The sequence below is a fragment of the Xyrauchen texanus genome, chromosome 3, assembly GCF_025860055.1.
Source record: "Xyrauchen texanus isolate HMW12.3.18 chromosome 3, RBS_HiC_50CHRs, whole genome shotgun sequence".
In the NCBI taxonomy this organism is placed as follows: domain Eukaryota; kingdom Metazoa; phylum Chordata; class Actinopteri; order Cypriniformes; family Catostomidae; genus Xyrauchen; species Xyrauchen texanus.
Window position 1 is genome coordinate 48,452,702 of NC_068278.1, and position 14,284 is coordinate 48,466,985.

A 14,284-nucleotide genomic window follows, 5' to 3' on the forward strand; every position below is an offset into this window, starting at 1 on the left:
TTTCCATCATCATTACATTAAAAACAATATTCTACTCCATATCACAAAAAAAAAACATTTAACATGGATTTATTTACCATTCTGCATTTATGATTCGGTGGATAAAAGCAATGGAAACCAAACTATGAGAAGTGATTAATAAGGGAATCATTCTTGGCATTTCATGTTACATATTCATGTAAGAATGGTTTATTAAGCATCATGGCTTTAGATGCTTAATAAACCAATCTTACATGAATAATAAAAATCCAGTGAACATGATTCAGTGTGATTGACCAATCTGCTTTGACTTGTAGCAAGCCATATCTTAGCAGAAAGGGAGCACATAATTATATTTTAGATTAACTACAATAAACTATATTTAAAGTCAACATGAAACAGTGCTTGTGAACAATTTTACTTCCATAATGTGACATATTTCCAAAGTAAAATAAGATATTCAAAAAGTATAAAAGGACGGTACTTGATTTTATCCAATAGGAATTGATTGGGCCGTGAAAAACTGATTATATATGACAGGAGGTGTTTTGAAAAATAAGAGGGCTTGGTGACATAAGCAGAAATGAGAAGGTCTTTCAGGGGCAGAGTAATTTATTACATTTTGAAAATATTTGCACTGTTGAGTCAGTGAGACCAGAACATGTAAGAAAGAAAACAGGGTCAATTTTGATTTCATGATGACTTTAAAGAATACATTTGTAATAAGGTATCTTTTAATCAAATAAACACAAAGTTTCATTTTTCTAATCATACTCGAAGCAAATTGATCATTCATCTAAATCACCAAGTGTGATGGTGTGAAATTTGTTTGACACTGTGCTGTGCTTCACACTGCTTACGGCCAGTATAGTTTAGTGATAAGAACCCAAACCAGGCTTTCACCCAAAGAGGGGAAGTTAGGAGTGTAAGACAGGTTCCGCTTTTGTGCACTCTGTTATATGATCCTTCATTAGAGAGATGCTAAGAAACAGAAAATATATTACGTGGGTTTGGGCATGGAGTGGTTCACTGTGACATAAGCCTCTCTTCCAGAAGAAAAATTGCACACAAAAAAACAGCATTAAAATAGGAGACTAAATATGCTATAAAAGTGTGTCAATATCATGTAACATCTCAGTTTGAAGTTTATGATAGTTGACAATGGTACAAAAGGTCTTCAAGCTAGAGAGTCCCTAGAGAAGGAAGATCCAGACATGAAACTGAGCTGTACTGTTTGAATAAACAACATGAATGGACTACATGTCATCAAAGCCAAACAAAAGCAGTCAGAAGTTGATGAAAGATACCTTTATATGGCCAAGTCAACATAGTAAAATGTAGTTTTAAATGTTTTTTACGTTTGTTGTTGTAAATATATGCGTTGTCTTTAATGGTGTGTTAATTGCAAGTCTCGACTAGCCAAGTACAAGATATAAAGATCTACATGTTGATGCTGCTGTACCTGTTGGGGTGGGATGATGGTAACATGAACTGGAAGTCCACTGCACATGTCCCATCTAGCAGCTGATGATGCTGAAGGCTATTCAGCTCATAAGCTATGTAGCCCCTTCGTACATACACCTGAATAATATGGTAGAACATAGCAATAAGGGTTAATTTAGGAGTGACCTGACAACACACAACTGATAAATATAATGAAAAGATTAAATGACACTTAATGTAAAGGAAAAAAGATTAACTGTACTGACCTCTAAGGCTGCCATGCAAACCACATGGTTGTTGTGGTAGAAGAAACTAGGCAAAACGTCAAAAATTGAGGTCTCAGATAGAATGAGTTTCTGCAGGTGCAGGATTTCTGATTGTTAAGCTCTCAAACAAGCCCAAAGTGGATAAAATATAGTGGAAATAAACATCTGGCTCTTTACCTTGAGGTTCTCAGGACAGAACTGATGTCCATACATATCAATAGCTGATAAAAAGATGGATTCCACCTGGTTATGTCTTAGTTCATATGAAGGTAATTGAGAGGCGATCAACACCTGAGGACAGATGTAGAGGAGTTATGGTCTGCTATGTTTGGAATAGAAAATGTATTACTTTTAGGCTAACTTTATGTCCTTTTTGGAGCTTCAAAGTTTTGTACACATTCACTTCCATTCTATGGACATCATACACAATGCTAGACAAAATGTCATACACATCTAGGATGGCATGAGAGTGAGTAAATGATGAGGGAATAAAAATTTTTGGCTGAAAAATTCCTTGAACTTTTGCAGTCAAATCAAATAATAACAAAAAAAAAAGAGATGGTAAAAATTGTGGTTGCTATTGGTAGTGATTTATTTATCACATGGAAATGATAGGTCAAGTCAAGGCAGTCAATATAATTTTTTTTTCTAAAATGTATCTCATCTATACATCAGAGAAAGGGTTCAGCAGAGGTCAAAGATCATGACCTCTGAGGTTTGCTCCATACCTGTCTGGCCCGAAGGGCCACTTTAGAGTTTTCCATTTTACTGAGTTGTGTGAGCTCATTTAAAATCACCATGAGCTCGTCAGCAAGAGTCGGGTCCCGCCCACATAACTGGTCCTGAAAAAAATTGCTTTATTAATTAAATGAGCACAGGATGTTCCCATCAAACCTAACTTAATGTAAGGCAATTTTAGGCTCAAATTTGATGAAGATAAAGGGTAATCAAGTGTCCAAACCACAACACCGAAAGGATCTTACTATGAGCATGGTGACTAAGATGTTCTTCTTGGAGACCTGAGCATGGGAGAAGATGCACTCCAGTACTGGAGTCATGTCAGGCTTATACCGCTCTCTGAGGTTGATGACACATTTATCATAGTGAGCTTGAGAAAAAAATGAAATGCATTACTACCTTACGTTTTAAAATGAACCAATACTTTTTGTTTCTGCCTTTTTTCCCCTTCATTCTCAAAGAGAAACATAAATCTTCTTTTTGCTCTGACAGTCTTATTTATGTAATAGTGAGACAAATGTCATTTACCTTGTTGAAATTGCATCTCCACCTGAAGGTACCGTCTCAGCAGATCCAGCACCACTGATTTCATATAGCCTCTAATGCCACTTCGGTATCTGACCAAAAACAAGTGCATATTGACTTTATCTGATCAACAGAGCAGTCCTTTTTCTCAAACCTATTAGGTCATTAGCCTGAGCTCTTAAAAGTGAGTCATCGGGTATTTCTCACCTTTGAACCAGTTGCACAATACTTTGAGTGTTCATGAAGAAAACCTCTCGATCTGCTTTTCTTTGGAGCGTGGCAGCATGGCTGTCAAGTATATTTGCTATCTGGGGAAAAAATTTGATGATAAACTGATAAAAAAAAACTGTTTTCATGTTTGCATAACTAGATAAAAGGAAAACTCCCCCGCCCCCCAACACACACATTTAACTGTTATTAACTTCTGAAGAAAATCAAGTATTATCTAATACAAATTGGTACATTTTGCAACTAAATTACATTCCCAACTAGACCTAATGGTTCTTGAACATGCTAGAGGTAGTTAGAGCCATGTTAATGATGAGGTATATATGTTCATATGTCTCTAAAAGATTTGATGGTCTAAATATCACTGGTGAAATCTATGCAGGGACCCCCTTACAAAGTTATGAGCCAATTTTATTAAGGTTAAATCTAGAGTGATTTTAGCCGGCATAAACGTATTCACTTGGATAACAAGACTGAATGTTGATTTTTAATTCACACGCACAACTGAGATGACACGGACTGATTGACATGACAAAGCGGTAGTGTACAAGCGTTTTCCAGTCCAACTGTTTTCCTGTAATGCGAAGGAAAGTTTTGAGAACATAGCTGCCTTCTAGAATCACAGAATCACTTCTCTCTCATTGATGGCAAGGTCAAATATTTACTAATTGGTTAATCAATAGTCTTATTCAGTAAAATCACTGTAGACATGCTATAGCCCACAAGCTTAACACAAGTCTAATTGACATAGAAAGTTAAACAGAAAATATTTCAGTACAAAAATAATTTAAGCAATGGCTAAATTGCCAAAAATAAAAATAACAATCTTCATCAGAAGGACTGTACTATTTCACCACCGACACAAACGCTCATGCATGACACCACTTGTGGCTGGAGCCCTTTCTCATGGTTCGTGGGGGTTACTGCTAAGCATTGATAACACTAATGATTTATGATGCTAACTTGAATAAATTAAATACTGTCTCAACAGATATAAGCACAAAGTACTGCATGTTCCAGATAAGCATATTAATTTCATCACTCACCCTTTGACTGGGAAACTGACAGAGCACAGAAGTAATGTTACTGGCATACTGTGCCATGACCTTTCGAATTGCCTTCTCAACAGTAATTGGTATACGACCCGCCACACTGGTCATGATCTCCTGCAGCTCAAGAAGAGGCAGAGATGGATCCCGGAGTGTCTTCATCAACGTGCCCACCCACTTCTTCAGCTGTATAACAGGTAGGTATGGTTAAGAGACAAGACTGCAATACCACCAGTGTCCACCAGGGAAAATCAGGCAGGGAAAACAAGCCCTGCTATGAACAGCTTTCTCACTTTTTCGCTAAAGTATGGCTCTGGAAGAGAGTATCCATCCATAATCTTCACCAGGTTCTCCAGAACATCATGAAACACCTGGTGAAGCTTTTTCCCTACAATAGGCAAAGGCTCTTGAGGAGGTAATGCCAATGTGTTTGGCTTAACCTGAGAGAAGAGAATAAAAATGAATACTTAACATCACAGATGGGGTGATGGCAAAGTGTCCAAAAAAGACACTAGTCAATTCTCGATAAATGTTGGGATCTGCAAAATATTAATGGCTGTTATTATGTGCTTGGTCTGAAGAACTATCATAGCTGAATCGCTTGCCGGATGAATACAGCTGGGATCATCTAGGTCCATTCGAGCCACTACACAGCCAGGCTCTAATACTGTTCCTGGTCTTTTTATAAAGTGAATGCAACCAGACTGCTGGACATTCAGGGCCATCACCATTTTCATAACCTGTAAAAACAAGACAGAGCAAACAGCATTCATTTGGTCACTGGGTGAATAAAAAGATAAAAACTGCTGCCGATCCATGTAAAAATCTAGTAAATCTTGCTTACCTCAATCTCAGCATATGGTTGTCCAGCCAAAACATGAGATGCATCAGCAACAACATACTGCAATATCTTGCCAGCAGAGGGCGACCTGAGCACCGTTGGATCTCGCTCTTTCTCAAACACACACGTTTTGTTGCCCACTGTGATGCGGTAGCTATACATCATACAACAAGAGATCAAATAACCAAGAGCTAACACAACACCTAGTACACAAGCAAGAACATTGTGGTATACATTTTTGTTCTCTCTTTTCTATATTTTTCTGTCAATTGCTGCACTACTAATAATGTCGGCTCCTGTATGATAAACTGCTTGATTATCCAAGCTGCTTTGGATAAAGGTGTCTGCTAGATGATTAAATGTACACTGAAAACAACTTTCAATCCAAGTTTATTATAAGCTTTTCTGACCTGTCTATCTCCTCCTTCATGTAGGTTGTGTAGCTGCTGCCACCATAGGAAAGGAGTAGACCACCGTCACTGAGTCTGTGGACATCAACCTCGATATCTGAACCGTTCATAATGATAACATATGTGGTGGGCGACTGGCGGGCCACCTATTCCACGCAAACACACACACACACCAATTCACATCTATTAGCGATAAATGAAAAGGTAATCAGAAGAATACTATAAAGCAGAGGGAAATTATTTTGTTACCTTGAGGCAGTATTTGACGCCTTCATAGATGAGATCAGCATTTACTGTGTTAACCAGACTAGCAGCAGGTAACACCTGACCCCTGAAACATTCAGAAGTCCATTCAACAAGGAATGCTATAGCAGTAGAGATATTTTAGAATGATTTTAATGCAACAGATGTTTTCAAATGATGCAAGATTGAGTGATTAGTGAAAATACCTCTCCAGTGAGTGCAGGAAGTCAGACATGCTCTCTCTGAAACTGGCATCAGCAACATGTAGAGCTCCGCATACCACACCTAATATTGTGTCTGGTCTCTCCGCCTAAAAGTGTGTCAATCAATTAACTTTCAGTGACTTCAAAGTTCATACTTCCTGGGTGGAAACTAGTTACTTAAGACAATTTGACTCTCTTCATATCTCTACCCAGATGGGGATGTCACCAGTATAGCCAAAAGAATACAAAATAATGTATGCACATCCAAGTAAAGAGAGAATAGGGTACAGTAGGGATGGGTGATACAACTTATTTTCTTTTCGATCCGATACCAATAATATCAAGTCCAATATCGTTGATACCGATACCATATCTCTTTTAAAAATATTTATTTTTGTGATTCCTTGGAATAAAATTTTTAATTTTATGTCATGTAAATGTAATTTTACATTTATGGGCCTAACCAAAAAATTATTAGACTTCTGTTTTCCTTCAAATAATTAACCGTGATTCCACTACAGTTACCACTGTTTAACCATGGTATTTAATAAAACCATTTTTACCACAAAATTAACCATGGTTACTACAATATTACTGTAGTCAGGGCTGGACTGGTAATCTGGCATACCGGGCATTTTACCGGTGGGCCGATGCACTTTGGGGCCGATCAGGGGCGGACTGTCCATCGGGAGAACTGATAAGGCCGGTGGTTCAGCCACGAAACGTGCCGAATGGGGCGTGATATGCAGAAAAGAACAGCAAATGGTGTTCATGGTAACCAAATAATAATATCCCTAGTTAAAAAAAAAAAAAAACTTTGAATCAATAATTTTGTGTGAGGATCAATATCTAAATCAGAAATATCGATACTTCAGGATCGATCCACCCATCCCTATGCAGTATACAAAATACTAACAATCTAAAAATAGAGCACAAAGAGTAAACGCACACCCAGAAAACCACTATAAACAGGATTTTAATTAGAGTGATGCTTTGAGCATGCCACTTTTCCTCAGATATAAATACATATTTTTTGTATTCTACTTTTGGACCACTTCCATCATAGACAAATAGTGGTCAATCAATATGGCTTTTTCTGGTTTAGTTATATCCTTGGTCCTACCTGTACTTTATCTGCAATAAGGTGGTCCAGCCAGCCTGTATCGATGTCATTGTTCCTAAAACTTTCTGTTTCCAGTAGTTTAATGAGGTATTCCACTGTGGTCCTGAAATCTCCCCTGATTGACAACTCCTTCATGGCCACCACCATGTTCCTGCAGACCATTGCAGCAAACACTTAATTTGTACATCATACCAATGGAGATTTTTTAATATAATTTTTCTAAAGAGAGAAAAGGAGGACAAAGCTGATGAAATGCAGTTAGAATGCATCATGAGTCAGCCTCAAGGGACTCACGAGATGGCTTCTTCTCGGTTCTCGCCCCAGGAGAAACAGTGTCCAAACTGAGAGTCAGCAAACTCATGTAGACCTCCTGTTGCTCCTACACTGAAGTATCCCCACACATTCTTATTGCTGCGGAAGTTCAGCTCCTGAACTGTGCCTGAACTTGGCTTAAAGCCCTACAGAAGAAAATAAAGGCCAATAAATAAATAAATGAAGCAACTGATTGCTTAAAGTTGCTGGAAGCAATATTTTCATGGAAAGGTGTCCAAAAAAATTGTCCTACTCCCTGAAATAAGCTATTAATGAAATAAGTGTCATGAGATATCTCACCAGTCTCTGTGACAGCTCTAGAATCTAGAATTGCTGTTGACAGCAAACAAAAATGTGTTCACAGGCCACGGTCTCTGACAGTTTCTGCCTGTCAATCTTTTGCCTATTCTTATAGTATTATAGTTGCAGCGAATTATTGAGGCTTAATGCCATATTTATGCCATGTTGTTTATAACAGTTGTCAGTTGAGGGTGCTATTTTGCAGCTATTTGTTTTTGACAACCGCTCATGATCAGTTTCAGTATCAAATTTTATTTGGTATCTTTGGAGTGCAGGGTTTTGGAAAGAGGGGGTGTGGCTAATTTAACAGCTCAGTCTAGTGGAATCGCTTACAGCACCTTTAAATAGCCTTCAAAACAATACTGAAGTATAGTCACGAGTCAAAGTCTAACTTAAAGGTGACTCAGTAACTTTTGTATTTGTGTCATCTTGGACTTACACTGACACCTAGCGGCTTAAATGCAGCATATTTTAAAAGCAATAGTTTTCCGTTTTAGATGCCATTGTAGAAATTTAGTATTCACAGTCAGCCATGATTACTTTAATCAATGAGTGAAAGTGTCAAATAACAGGACAGTTACTGAGACCGCAATTTATGTTTCTTCTTACAGGATACTTGAACATTTTGAGCACTTCAATTAAGTATAGGAGCCTCTTCAAGCTGTCACACTTTTTTGCTTCAATACAGGACACAAAGCCTTCAGAAAGGGATGTTAGGCATTAGGCAAAAACGGGACAGTTGTAAACCTTAGCAGCAATAACCACCTCTCCCATTTTTAAGCAGTTTTCTGTGAAGAATGTGTTAATATTTGGATGCCCTCATCCATAAACTCTCACACGTGGTGATGTTTTATTTATGGATAGAACATCCATAAACTCTCACACGTGGTGATGTTTTATTTATGGATAGAACATCCATAAACTCTCACACGTGTTGATGTTTTATTTATGGATAGAACATTCATAAACTCTCACACGTGGTGAACATACACAAGTTTGCATCGTTACTATAACAACCAATGTGGACGTGCTAGCAAAAGCGAAAGTCAAAGCAGAAAAAATCTGTCCACATATAACCTGCAGTTTGAACAGTCAGTCTCAAAACATCGTATATGAAGAGAAAAAATAAGATTTTACTGCAGTGTGAACAAAGCAGTATAATTTGGGCAAAGCACGGGGCACGTATGAACACTTCCACACATGCAACAAATACCCATAAAACATAAACATTTTTATCCTAAGTAATAGAAAGGAATATGAGATTGTGCATGTTCAATTACAAAGTTTTTTTGTCCGTGTGACGGTGTGCTTGATGAATTCATTATACAAGCGTTAAATCTGTAGTTGTGTCTTGTAAAATCTAACAAATAATTTCTCTGTGTCCAGATCTCCTGCAGGAACTGGATCCCTAAGTGAGATCCACCAACCAGAGAAGTTCCCATTTACCAATCGCTTTTTGGGATTTTTGAAAATTATTTGCTTCATATGTTTTAATGTCGTTAATTAATAATAAAGCTTTCTGGTTTGGGTCAAGGCTGAGAAATATTTATTCAATATTTTTTGGAATGCCAATGGAGAAAATTAATGGGGAATATCTCGTACTTTTCTGTGGATGCTTGGCCATTTCAGTGGGTGCTCAAGTGACCAAGCACCACGGAATCAGCGCCTGTGACTGAGATTAAGCGAGCAGTATTTGGCTGGTCATGTGATTAATGGCAGCCCCAATGTGTGGACCCATGTAGAATAAAACAGCTTTTATAAGGTTACTGATATGACTGGAGTCTTCATTTTAATGTGAGTGGTCCTGATTTCCTACATATATTGCAAAATTACAATTCATATCTTTAGGAGTTAAACTTTTTTTATATATATTGTACTCTGAAATAATTACAGAGTACACCTTTAATGTCAAAGAAGATAATAATAATAATAATTGAGTGACTACAAGCCCAAATGAATTCAGATAAATGATCCAGCATCTTTTGCTTTTATTATTGTTGGAAAACATGCACACTATCTTGCATGATAATGTACATCAAATACAAAATCCACAAGTTTTTTTGTGTAAAGATTTTTTGTTGAGACAAGTACATTTCACAGATTAATTTGAATTACCTCATCGGGGTTCTCACTGGTGATGCGTGCGGCTATGACATGTCCCCGTGGACAGGGGACGCACTCTGGATACTCAAAGTTAATGGGTGTATCTCCCCATGGAGCTTCTCCATACAGTACACGGATATCCTTAATTCTATAAAGAGGGATCCCCATTGCTATCTGCACAGAGAAAACATCAAAGATTCATCTTCAGAGTCAGTATGATCTTCAAAACATTTGAGAATCTGAGATAATAAAAAAAAAAAAACAACAACAAATATGGGTTGCTTCTGCTATAGTGAGTGGCATGAAATAACTTGAAGAGCTTTAACAAAAAATGACTCAAAACATACTCAAAAATGGGTCTTTACTCACTCTTCATCAAGATGAGCAACATCAATGGGGCACTATATTATACTGTGCTCTGCCATACTGCTTTGCTTTACCTGTAGTTGTGCAGCAGGAAGGTTAACATCAGCTATCATCTCAGTGCAGGGGTGCTCCACCTGCAGCCTGGGGTTCAACTCCAGAAAGTGGAAACTTCCGTCCTCAGAAAACAGATATTCCACCGTACCAGCACTAACATAGCCCACCATTTTAGCCAGACGCACTGCATACTTTATAGCGCAATAGAGACACAGTGTTAAACTTAACCTATAAATGGCTATAAGATGTCTTTGCATATTAAGCTGGGATAGAAGAAAGTAATTTTACACTGAAAAAGTTACATACTTCAGCTTTGATTTAAACATTAACTTCATTGTTCATTGCCTCACCTGCTCCATTTGCTCAAAAGTGCTGGTGGAGGCGATTGTGGCAGGAGCTTCCTCTATGATCTTCTGGTGACGCCGCTGGATGGAGCAGTCTCTGCCAAACAGAGAGATTGCATTACCGTACTGGTCAGCCAGGATCTGAACCTCCAAGTGGTGTGCGTGCTCGGCTAGCTGCATGATGAAAAGAGGTGAACCTGGCACCTCAGCCTGCACCTACAGTGAACAAACATTAGGAACATCGTGCAATGTTCATTTCTGAACCTGTAACTGCGATGCATAATGAAGAAATTATATCAAAGTGAAACACTCATATTTCAATGTAAAATTAGGTATAGCTGTGTACCTGTCTGAAGAAGCTTGGAAAGTCTTCAGCACATTCCACTTTTCTAATGCCTTTTCCACCCCCTCCCTCTGAAGCTTTGATTACTACAGGGTAGCCAATCTGCTCAGCACTCTAATCTCCCAAAAAAGCCAGAAAATGTGTTTCCACAGTTTATAAGAACACACCAGTCTTTCATTAGACAAAAATAACTATGCAGAATTATACTTAAGTCTACATGCAAATAAAGTCTAAATGTAACACATGTTGGTATTACAGTTGTGACTTGTCCATACAAATCATATTTTGTAAAAGTGTCTGCTATGGAATGTACCGCTAATCCCTCATCCACATCTTTAACACAGCCCTGCTCATAAAGTTCAGGAGGAACACTGATGATGTGACCATGTGTTTGATTTTCTACTGCCCATTCAACCCTCAAACCTGAGAATAAGCAAATTAAGAAAGAGAAAAAGACATCACAGTATGAAGTCTAACAACAGGTCGTATGTATATAAGTGAATGGGATACCTCACCTGTTCCGCTCCATGGTAGGATGGGAATGTCTGCGCTCTGAGCTACGATGGAAGATGCAACCTTATCTCCTAATGCCCACATGGCCTTACTGGATGGCCCTGGATAGCAAAAAATGCCATTATCCATTCATTCATTCATTTAACCATTTATCAAATGTAGCCATTTTTCATTATTCTTACACATCAATTATTTCCATAGTTTCAATTTGTTGCATTTTATCTCTGGTTAACAGAGCAATCTAAATGGCTGCCACTAGGACCTATGGAGTGAGGAGGAAGACATACTGTACCTAAGAAAGTTATCCCTGCTTTATGGAGGAGCTCAGGTAGTTTGGGGTTCTCTGAAGCATGGCCCCATCCAGCCCATACAGCCTTAGAAATGTAGAAGAACTTCATCAGTAATGACAGGAAATATTCCTCACACACTGGGACAGATTTTAGAGTGGCACTACCTGCACTGGAATTCTTTTGGCAATATCCACGATCATCTCTACATTGGCATAATTGTTGTTATTTGGGCCCCCAGGGACTGGCACATAGTGATCAGCCATTTTAATGTATTCTGGACAAGAACACAATGAAATTTGTATGTGTTTAAAATAATATTTAATAATAATCTATTTAAAATAAATATATTGAACATGCATATACTGCACATTACATCACTAATAAAAAATATACAAATTCAGGTGAACTGGGGCATTTTGTCACAAAAATTGAATTATTGCAACTGAAGTGGCAAATTCTGTTAACCTGCATTGGCTTTCAAGTCTTCCGGTGTGACCATCACCACGAAGCGAATGGTTCTCTCATTACGGAACATCTCGTAGGACCAGCGGCGAATAGAACGCATGCATTTAACTGCAGCAATGCCATTATTGGCAATCAGTACCTGATATAAAAGAGATTAAGTTGTTGCAATAGAGAATTTCCAGTTTTCTGTGAGCACATGCTTATCCAGTTATGTCTGAAAAAACTTTAACATAACATGTGGGTAGAATAGACTATAGTTCAAATTCACACGGTTCTGACCTTGTCTATAATGCGGTTTCCTCCAAAGCGAGTGACAAACTCAGCCGGAGAGGCTACAGTGAAGTCTCTGTGCAAATCCATCTTTCTGTGTTCTTTGCCCTTTTTCAGCAGGTGGAGTCCGGACATGCTAGGCCTACAAACAAACAAATATAGTTTTATGTCCACTTGAGCAGACACAACAGCGTATTTTTTACTTCACCCTCTGTCCTATTTTAAATTATCTTAATTGTGATCCAGAGTACGTTATCTTGTTATTTACAGTGTGTCCTGGCAATTTGAACTGCCTGGCCAAAAAAGTTGCATACTCTAATATTTCACTGGACTGCCTTTAGCTTTGGTTATGGCGTGCATTCGTTGTGACATTTTTTCGACAACCTTTTGCAACATTTACATGCGACACATCCCAACATTTATTTCCATCCAGAGTTGCATACATTTTTGTCCGAGATCTTGTATTGATGACAGGAGAGTCGAAACACTACGTGAAGTCTTCTCCAGCACATCCCGAAGACTTTCAATTGGGTTATGGTCAGGACTCTTTGGTAGCCAAAGGATATGTCTTTCGACAAGGTTGTTTTAGAAATGAGAAACTACACACTGCATCATTTAGGGTTAAAATATTTTTTGCCAGTTGAAACATATTAATCACTGCAATAATGATCCAATCATAGGCTGTAAAGTATCTGCTTATTTAAATCTAAACGGTGACTTTATGCTCACAGGGGTTCTAAATACAATTATTTGTTAATTATATAATTTCTATACATATTTTACAATCATATTTAATCACACTACACAATGATCACTGTAAGACATTATAGATATTACAGTTAAAAAAAATTGTTTTTGTTACTGCATGATTTCCTGTAAATCTGCTTTAAAATGATATGTGCTGTGAAAAGCGCTTTACAAATAAAAATGTTTTTTGGCCAGGCAGTTTAAATTGTGTTATTTACAATAAATCTAGAAAAGAAACATGGTTAAGATTACTGCCACAAATATAAAATCTACAAGTATATACATGGAATGTACATGAAATGCACGAGTCTTCGAAATAAACATGAACACATTTCACGCCAATAAAAGTAAATAAAATTATTAATCATGAAAACAAGCAAGACCCATACATGGTAAGAATCCACTGAACCAAATAGAAGTCAACTGTCTGGCATCTGTACTTTTCACCTCTGTCATAGTGTGCTACGATAGAAATGCTCATACAAGCAAAGCAGCCAATCACTGCTTAATATGTTATCATACAGGCTACAGACCATACTGACTAACCCTTAACTCTGAACTTTAAAACTGCCGCTAATTTTGCACTTGAAGTCACTGACATGCACAGAATGTGGGCTACAGGTGTGCAACCTCCTGCCCCATACGTTCACAAATCGAAAGGTGCCCTTCACAACCCCATGAGATACTTCTGCAAAACTCTAAATAAGAAATGTCTACTTATGCAGCTTAACATTCTTTTAGATTTTAAAATGTCTTTGGCTAGTGCACTTTACATGAGCAATAAAAAAAACATCTTCTTACAAACTTCATACTTGTAAGCAGATTTTTTTTGTGTAGGACATTTTTACATATAAATCAGGCACAATTAAATATAAAAAAAGATTTTACAATCCTTATTTGTTTATCATTTTGAAGATTATGCTATGTTCCAAGATTTAAAATACTTCATGTCTGTTTTCAATTATCCAGTGTCTAAAACCCTCAAATGATCAAAGGTTGCCTTTGTTTCACTGTTATCTGCAGAATTGAAGGTGGCATCAGTATCACAGTTTAAACATTGCCATTATCTTCCCAGTTCTCAGATTATACTCCACTCTCAGAGTTGATTTGCGCATATGTTCTCTAGACA

General features: G+C 37.6%; 1 protein-coding gene across 2 annotated transcripts in view; it reads right to left on the reverse strand.

The window, feature by feature from the left end:
- LOC127622422 (acetyl-CoA carboxylase 2-like) overlaps positions 1–14,284 on the reverse strand; it is a 39,675-nt gene that overhangs the window by 18,374 nt on the left and 7,017 nt on the right. For both annotated transcript variants that reach the window (XM_052096531.1, XM_052096539.1), the window contains 27 exons: positions 12,418–12,550; positions 12,139–12,277; positions 11,838–11,947; positions 11,676–11,757; positions 11,386–11,484; positions 11,184–11,293; positions 10,874–10,984; positions 10,534–10,743; positions 10,204–10,374; positions 9,776–9,937; positions 7,343–7,506; positions 7,049–7,199; positions 5,929–6,032; positions 5,729–5,810; positions 5,480–5,625; positions 5,073–5,223; positions 4,834–4,968; positions 4,522–4,668; positions 4,226–4,414; positions 3,159–3,259; positions 2,955–3,043; positions 2,672–2,796; positions 2,417–2,530; positions 1,866–1,979; positions 1,689–1,778; positions 1,442–1,560; positions 984–1,025 (listed from right to left, as the gene is read on the reverse strand). In XM_052096531.1, coding sequence (XP_051952491.1) covers positions 984–1,025; positions 1,442–1,560; positions 1,689–1,778; positions 1,866–1,979; positions 2,417–2,530; positions 2,672–2,796; positions 2,955–3,043; positions 3,159–3,259; positions 4,226–4,414; positions 4,522–4,668; positions 4,834–4,968; positions 5,073–5,223; positions 5,480–5,625; positions 5,729–5,810; positions 5,929–6,032; positions 7,049–7,199; positions 7,343–7,506; positions 9,776–9,937; positions 10,204–10,374; positions 10,534–10,743; positions 10,874–10,984; positions 11,184–11,293; positions 11,386–11,484; positions 11,676–11,757; positions 11,838–11,947; positions 12,139–12,277; positions 12,418–12,550 — 3,390 coding nt within the window. The remainder of the gene's footprint in view (positions 1–983; positions 1,026–1,441; positions 1,561–1,688; positions 1,779–1,865; positions 1,980–2,416; positions 2,531–2,671; positions 2,797–2,954; positions 3,044–3,158; positions 3,260–4,225; positions 4,415–4,521; positions 4,669–4,833; positions 4,969–5,072; positions 5,224–5,479; positions 5,626–5,728; positions 5,811–5,928; positions 6,033–7,048; positions 7,200–7,342; positions 7,507–9,775; positions 9,938–10,203; positions 10,375–10,533; positions 10,744–10,873; positions 10,985–11,183; positions 11,294–11,385; positions 11,485–11,675; positions 11,758–11,837; positions 11,948–12,138; positions 12,278–12,417; positions 12,551–14,284) is intronic.